This window comes from Elephas maximus, chromosome 11, assembly GCF_024166365.1.
Source record: "Elephas maximus indicus isolate mEleMax1 chromosome 11, mEleMax1 primary haplotype, whole genome shotgun sequence".
NCBI lineage: Eukaryota > Metazoa > Chordata > Mammalia > Proboscidea > Elephantidae > Elephas > Elephas maximus.
This window is the reverse complement of record NC_064829.1, coordinates 111,648,563-111,656,330: the sequence shown is the minus strand read 5'-3', so window position 1 is coordinate 111,656,330 and position 7,768 is coordinate 111,648,563. Positions and strand designations below refer to the sequence as shown.

Below are 7,768 nucleotides of genomic sequence, written 5' to 3'. Positions count from 1 at the left end.
AACAGAACGAAACACGGCCTGGTCCTGCGCTATCCTCACAACTGTTGCTGTGTTTAAGCCCACTGTTGCAGTCACTGTGTCAATCCATCTTGTTGAGGGTCTTCCTTTTCTTCCCCGGCCCCTCTTTGTCCTTTTTCTGGAAAGGAAATTGAACCTGATTGAGACTCAACAGCAAGACTCAGCGGAGAGCACAGGCTTTGGTGCCAGACATAACTAGATGCAAGTCCTGGCTCCGTCACTTATGACCAGTTTGTCCTCGGGAAAGTTATGTAACCTCACTGAGCCTATTTCTTTATGTCCCTGTGTGATACGAACAGTTTACACACTCAATTGCCAACTGAAAAGTTGCAGGTTCAAGTTCACGTGGAGGTGCCCGGGAAGAAAGTCCTGGCACTGTTCTAAAACTTTAAATGAATTAACACATTAAATCCTCACTCCAGCTCTGTGAAGTAGATATGATCATAACTCCACTTTAAAGGGGAGGAAACTGTGCCACACAGAAATTAAGTAACTCGCTAGGGTTATAAATGATAAAGCTAGTGTCTACTAATCTATATCTTTCCATTTTCCTCTCCTTCCCTCCATCCAATCATTCATCTTCCCATCCATCTATCCGTCCAATCATCTACTTCCCCATCTTTGCATTTCCCGACCCACCCTTCTCCCAGTCCATCCATCCATCATCTCACCCTCCCCAACAAACACTGATCACGTGCCCGATTCCAGGCCCCTGACGCCTGCTGTACAGGGAGGAAAGTCAGGGAGCTACCTGAGAAGCATGAGACAAACACATCTGGGTGAAGCTTAGCATAAGACATTTATTCAGTGCTCTCACACTGGCCCTCACTGGCTCAGCAAAGGGGTGGAGCAGGGTGGGGTACACAGTGTATCTTTCGACCACTGCAGCCTCCAAGGGATCAGGTCCTGAAGTCTGCATTCCTGGTGGATGACTCATCAGCTGTGGCTGCAAGACAAAGACACTTAGCACCTCCTGTTGCAGACTGAGCACCCACCCTGACTGCCCCCTTCCCATGAGGACCCAGCTGTCCCTGCCCCAAGAAGCCTGGCTTCTGTGCTACATCCCTCACCATGGGGAGAAGTCCTGTGCTCTCCAGCTCTCCAACGCCGGCTTCCCCTGGGAGTCATGCCCATCATTGGTCCGATCTCCGTCAAAGTTTCCACAGGCCCCACACAGTATTCCAGCGTGGTCATCACTGACCATTATAGCCAGCTGCCTGTTGGTCCCAAGCCGCACCTGGACCCCTGCCTTCTGCTGGACTAGCACAGAGCCATCAGGTGTCCGACTCACGGACACAGATGTTAATACCTCGGCTGGGAGATCCACTTGGCGACCATTCACCTGGTATGGGGGGAGAGCAAACACAAGGGTGAGGCCAGAGCTACAGAAAGGCTGTTGCATTACCAGGATGAAGACTCCAAGACAGGTAAGTTCAAGAAGCAAAAGCAGCGGTGGGTGCTGAAAGCAATGAAGACCTAGATGGAAACACTACACGGAGAGATGGATACATGAGGAAATGGCTGGAGGTTTGGACGGATAGAGAGAAGGATACAGAAGTAGATGGATGGGGAGCTGGACAGATGGATAGGTAGGCATGCTCATAGTTCAAGGTCAGGCAAGGAAAAAAAAAAAAAAAGCACTTTGTACCAGAGAGTTGAACAAATGAAACCCCAGGGCCACCTTGTCTGGTTCTAGTTCTCAAAATAACTCTTGAGCCTGTCCCTCTAAGTTACTGGTTCCCTAACAAAGGCAACTTTATGCCTTCTTTTTGTGATACTGGTGTCTGAAGATAAGTAATGGCCTTAGCACATGCAATAATCATATGAGAAAATTACTGTTTGTCTATCACAGTCTGTGGACTCAGAAACCTTGGTAACCTTGTGATTTTTTTTTCCTTTAAATAACTGTTGTCTTTTTTAGTTGATGAGTTAGTTCTTCTAAAGTTAGACTCCCTAGCAACCCTTCTTTAAAAGGAAATTTCTTTTTTCAGAATGATTTTGTCTCTGAGTGTTCCTCTGACAGATGACTGGAAAGGTAAGCGGATTGCTAGAAAGACAGCTGAAAAGATGGATGGATGGATGAATGAGTGGATGGATGGAAGAAAAGAAAGAGGGAGGTTGGGAGGGAAGAAGGAAGGAAGGAAGAAGAGAATGAAAGCAAGATGGAAGGATGGATGGATGGATGGATGGATGGATAGGTGGATAAAACCCAAAGAATCCACTGCCATCGAGGTGATTCCGACTCATAGTGACCCTAGGGGACAGAGTAGAACTGCCCCATAGGGTTTCCAAGGAGTAGCTGGTGGATTTGAACTGCTGACCTTTTGGTTAGTAGCCAGACACTTAACCACTGTGCTACCAGGATAGGTGGATAGATGGATGGAAAGTCCCATCAGGCTGCAAGATTCTCAAGCAAAAGAACTGGGTCTGAGTCATCTGTTACCCAGCATATGGCCTGACACTGAGGGAACAGGGCTGAAATTATTTCTGAAACCAAACTTTTCCTGGGTATCCACTAGGTGCCAGACCATGATCTGAGTAATAGAAACAAACTGGTGACCAGGATAAACAGGATCCCTACCCGCCTCAAGTTTATATTCTACCGACACAGAAAGGCAACAAACCACTGATAACTTCAGATAGTGATACTCGCTGCCCGAGTCGATTCCGACCCATAGCGACCCTAGAGGACAGAGGAGAACTGCCCCATAGGGTTTCCAAGGAGCAACTGGTGGATTTGAACTGCCGACCTTTTGGTTAGCAGCCGTATCACTGAACCACTGTGCCACCAGGGCTCCTCTTCAGATACTGGTAAGTGCCTTGAAAGAAAGAAAAAAGAGGGTGACAGGACCAAGACTAGGATCCAAAAGAGAGCTTCTAGAGGTCAAGGAGTTGGGCAACTTTGCTGCCTGTAGAAGCAATGCTAGAACTGCAAAGGATGAGAAGAAGCCAATTTTTTTGAAAATCCGGGAAAACAGCATTGCAGCAGTGGGAACGGCAAATGCAAAGGCCCTCAGGCAGGGACAAGTCTGGTCTTCCATACAAATACCAAAAAGGGCCGCAGGGCTGAAGAACAACTAGTGAGGGAGGGAGTTGTAGGAAATGGGGCTAGAGAGTCCAGCAAGGCGTCAGATCACACAATGCTTTAGATGTCATGAGAGGGAGGTGGCTTGGGTTTGGAATGCTGTTCTGGGAAGCTGAGAATGGAACGCTGATGGGTGCTGAGTCTCGGGTGCCCTGACACTGCTATCCTTAGAAAGGCTGCTTTCAAGGTTGGTCCTTGGCTGGTGTTATGAATTGAATTGTGTCTCCCAAAAATGTGCGTCAATTTTGCCAGGCCATGATTCCCAGTATTGTGGGACTGTCCACCATTTTGTCATCTGATGTGATTTTCCTAGGTGTTGTAAATCCTACCTCTATGATGTTAATGAGGCAGGACTCAATCTACTGGATTAGGTTGTGTCTTGAGTCAATCTCTTTTGAGAGATAAAAGACAGATGAGAGCAAAGAGACTGGGGACCTCATACCACCAAGAAAGAAGAGCCAGGGGAATGGCATGTCCTCTGGACCCGGTATCCCTGAGCTGGTGGAGTTGAACTGCCGACCTTTTGGTTAGCAGCCATAGCTCACTGTAGCTCTTAACCACTGCGTCACTGGGGCTCCAGGGAAGGGTCAAGTGGCCTGGAATTAGCAGAGTCAGAGTCCCACCAAGCACTGTGCTTGGACTCCATCTTAGTCCCTTGTATCTATACAGTAACCACAAGCACCCCTTTACATCAAAGTGGTTAAGGACAAGGACTCTGGTGACTTCAAAGCCTGGGTCTCCCATGGACTCTGTGAGTGACTTGAGTCAATGACTTCACATTCTTGAGCCTCAGTGTCTCCTCTGGGTAAAATGAGGATAGCAATGGTCCCCTGACCTCAGGTGTATAAAGGTCTTAGTGCAGTGCCTGGAAAGAAGTAAGTGCTCAATAGTTGTTGGCTGTGGTAGCCAGCCTCCAAGATGGCCCCCAACGATCCTGCCTCCTGGCATTCATGCCCTGTGTAAGCCCCTCCCACACCCATATCAGGTTTGGTCTGCACTGCCAATAGGAAATGGCAGAAGTAATGATGTGTCACTTCTGAGATTAGATTATAAAAAAGACTGTGGCTTCCATCTTGGAGTTGCTCTCTTGCTTGCTCACTTTCTCTTAGATCACACACTTAGAAGGAAGCTACTTGGTAAGCAACCCACACAGAAAGGCCCACGTAGTAAGGAAGCCTTCTGCCAACAGTCACATGAGTGAGCTTGGAGCTGGCACCTCCAGCCCCAGGCAAGTCTTTAGAGACAGCAGCCCTGGCCAACAGCTTGACTGCCACCTCATGAGAGCCCTTGAGACCGAATCACCCAGTTAAGCTGCTCCTGTACACCAAACCCTCAGTAACTGTGTGAGATAATAAACATTGGTTATTTTAAGCTGCTCTGTTTTGGGGTAATTTGTTATGAATCAATAAATAACTAATACATCAGCTATCATTAACAGAAATATTGTTGCTGAAGTGGCCAGTTGTTGCTTTTGCCCACCCGGCATCTATGTCATTCTCTTCTGGTAAGAGAACCTCCCTTCGACCTTCCTTTGGGCCCCCATCAATACCCCACTCTGCATCCAGCTCCATGTTGATTAGGTGTGTAGAAAAGTGTTAACATGGCAAGCCTGACACTGCTATCCTTAGAAAGACTGCTTCCAAGGTTGGCCCTTGGCTGGGTCTGGGAATTTAGATTTCTGGAGGGTTCTCACTGTACCCGGAACTGATAAGAGCAGCTCACTGTGCCTCAACTATTTGTACAAACAATGTGGCTTGTACTGAACACCTGCTTTCTTTCTATGAGTCTGGAATTTTGGTATCTGCCAGGCAGAGGGTACCTACATGACCAGCCTCCAATAAAAAACCCTGTGCACTGAGTCTCTACTGAACCTCCCTGGTAGACGCGTGTTGTCACTACTCAAAGCTGCAGGAATTAAGCACATCTTGTGTGACTCCATGGGGAGAAGATTCTGGAAAGCTTGTGCCTGGTTTCCTTCAGACTTGGGTCCATGGACCTTGTCCCTTTGCTGATTTGTATCTTTTTTTTTTTATTGTGCTTTAAGTGTGAAAGTTTAAAAATCCAGTCAGTCTCTCACACAAAAACTTATATACACCTTACTACAGCTTTGTATCTTTTTGCTGTAATAAATTTTAGCTGTGAGAATGGCATATATACTGAGTCCTGTGAGTCCTTCTAGCAAATCAGTGAACCTAGGAATGGCCTTGGGGACCCTGACACATCACGTGACCCAAACTTGACCAATCACACTATTCCATCCCTAAGGCCAAAGCAATAGGTCCCAGGGGTGGGCATGCAACCCAAGATGACCCAGTGAGATATAATCCTGGGTCTTTTGTTGCATCACTTTCTGTTAAGGTAGCTAAGCTGCTGGGATGATAAGGAGCAGCTGGAGAGTCGCCTTTGCCCCTGTGAGGTGAGAGCTGGCCGAAGAATGAAGCTGATTTGGTGAACAGCAAGTCTAAGAGATAACAGGACAAATTCCTGATAATACTGCTAGGGCACCTGGATCCAGCCACTCCTGAAGCTCTACTCCTGGACTTTCTAGTTAAATGAGCCAATAAATTGCTTTTTGGTTAGGGTAATTTGAACTTGGTTTCCTGCCAATTCTTGATTCCTATCACTTGCAACCCATGGAGCCTTGATTAACACTAATATCAAAATTATTAAGTTACTTGAGAATGTTTTTGTCCCTCAGGAACTCACCCAGTGAGACTGGAGAAACCCCCAAAACTATGGCCCCTAGATGCTCTGTTAACGTGGAACTGAAACCATTCCCAAAGCCCACTCTTCAGACAAAGATTAGCTAGGACTATAAAACAAAAAATAACACACATGAGGAATGTGCTTCTTAGTTCAATCAGATATATGAGACCAAATGGGCAGCTCCTGTTCAAAAGCAGGATAAGAAGGCAGGAAGGGACAGCAGCTGATCAAATGGACATAGGGAAACTGGGGTGGAAAGGGGGAGTGTGTTGTCACATTGTGGGGATTGCAACCAATGTCACAAAACAATATGTGTAAACTTTCACCTAAAGCACAATAAAAAAAAAAAAAAGAATTCAGCTGGGACTGGGATACTATGTTTGAAATATCGAGACAAATATAAATCCAGACAAATATCCAGACAAATATACCACACTGCAGAGACCCGGATAAAGAAAACACAGAGCAAGACAGACAGGCAGCCAAGCAGCCAGGAAGGTAGGGATACTGCAACAGGAAGAACAAAAACCCAGGCTTACCCACACGCCCTGGTTCAGGGTCACCGTGACCAACCCATCCTGGAAGAAGATGTGGGCCAGGCCCGGGCCTTCAGCCTCGCCATGGCAGGGCTGGGTGTCTGTGACCACACGGTACCAGGGTGTAGTCTCCTGTTGTCCTGGACAGAGGGAAGAGAGCTCGTAGACGCCAGGGGAGCTGATGGCAATGGGGGCTCCATCAAAGGAGGTGAGGTTGGCATCTGCAGAGAGGGAACAGAGCCCACGAGGGTTCCAGCAGTCCCGGGCCCCGGCCTGGACCTCACATTCGCGGCCTTCGGGGCAGCCGGCTGTCTGGCATGTGAGGCCGGTGGTTGAGGAACAGGAGCAGCGCTCACTGCAGTCTGAGGTCAGCAGGGAGGAGTTCACCTGTGACAGAAAGAAGCAGGTTATGACCATGAGGGGCATTGCAAAAATGGCCACAATCCTGCTCTCCAATATAATGAAAGTACAAAAAAACAAAATCAAATCAAGTGGCCGGTGAAGAAGCTCTGCCACCATGAACTGTGCCATTGCATAAGGTCTACTTCAATTTTGACAGTCGATTGGTTGGCAACCCTCAGAGCCCCCTTTGCTGACAGTTCTTTCAACCAATCCTAAATAATATTCCTGTGGCCTCCAGGAGTGATTTGGATGTGGTTCCTCTCATCAAATATCAGTATCCATGCAGAGTGATTTTGCAGCAACTCTTATCAAGATGTAGAATTTATTTCCCCTCCCCTGAATCTGGGCTGGCCTGAAGACTATGCTTTGGCCAATACAATGCAGCAATAGCAATGCTGTGCCAGTTTCAAGTCTAGCTCTCAAGAGACCCTGCAGCTTCATTTTCTCTCTCTTGGAACTCTCCTCAGCCACCATGAGAACTATTCTGGGCTAGCCTGTTGGAGCACGAGAGGCCACATGGAAGAGAAACAACTACCTCAGCTGAAACCACCCTAGATCAGCCAGCCCTCAGCCAATCCATCTGTGATTACAGATACATGAGTGAACCCAGGGGACAGCAGAAGAACCGCCCAGCTGAGCCCAGCCCATACTGCAGAATCTCAGAATTGTGAACTACATAAGTGGTTGTTGTTTTAAACCACTAAGTTTTAGGAGTACTTTTTAACCAGGAAAAGCTAACTGATACAGGCAGAAGTGGGCATTGGCGATGCCCCACAATCCAGGACCTGTGGCTTTTAGTTTTCTTGAGATTGGATGAGATCACCCAGGTAGTGAATGTAGACAGAGGTGAAGAAAGGTCTGAAGACTGAGTCTTGAGCTAGGTAGTTTTAAGGATTTGAGAGATGGGGAAGAACCTGAAAATGAGATAGACAAATAGTAGCCAGTCAGGTGGGAGAAAACCAGAGAAAGTAGGTTACAAGGATTGGGTTTATAGGGCAGAGTGGAACTGCCCCATAGGGTT

The 7,768-nt window shown here is 47.4% G+C and overlaps 1 protein-coding gene across 2 annotated transcripts in view; it reads right to left on the bottom strand.

The window, feature by feature from the left end:
* Positions 1 to 809: 809 nt before the first annotated feature.
* Positions 810 to 7,768, bottom strand: part of FCGBP (Fc gamma binding protein) — a 47,346-nt gene continuing 40,387 nt past the window's right edge. For both annotated transcript variants that reach the window (XM_049901632.1, XM_049901633.1), the window contains exons 18-20: positions 6,349 to 6,732; positions 1,089 to 1,360; positions 810 to 964 (exon numbers count right to left, since the gene is read on the bottom strand). In XM_049901632.1, coding sequence (XP_049757589.1) covers positions 955 to 964; positions 1,089 to 1,360; positions 6,349 to 6,732 — 666 coding nt within the window. In that variant the 3' untranslated portion in view covers positions 810 to 954. The remainder of the gene's footprint in view (positions 965 to 1,088; positions 1,361 to 6,348; positions 6,733 to 7,768) is intronic.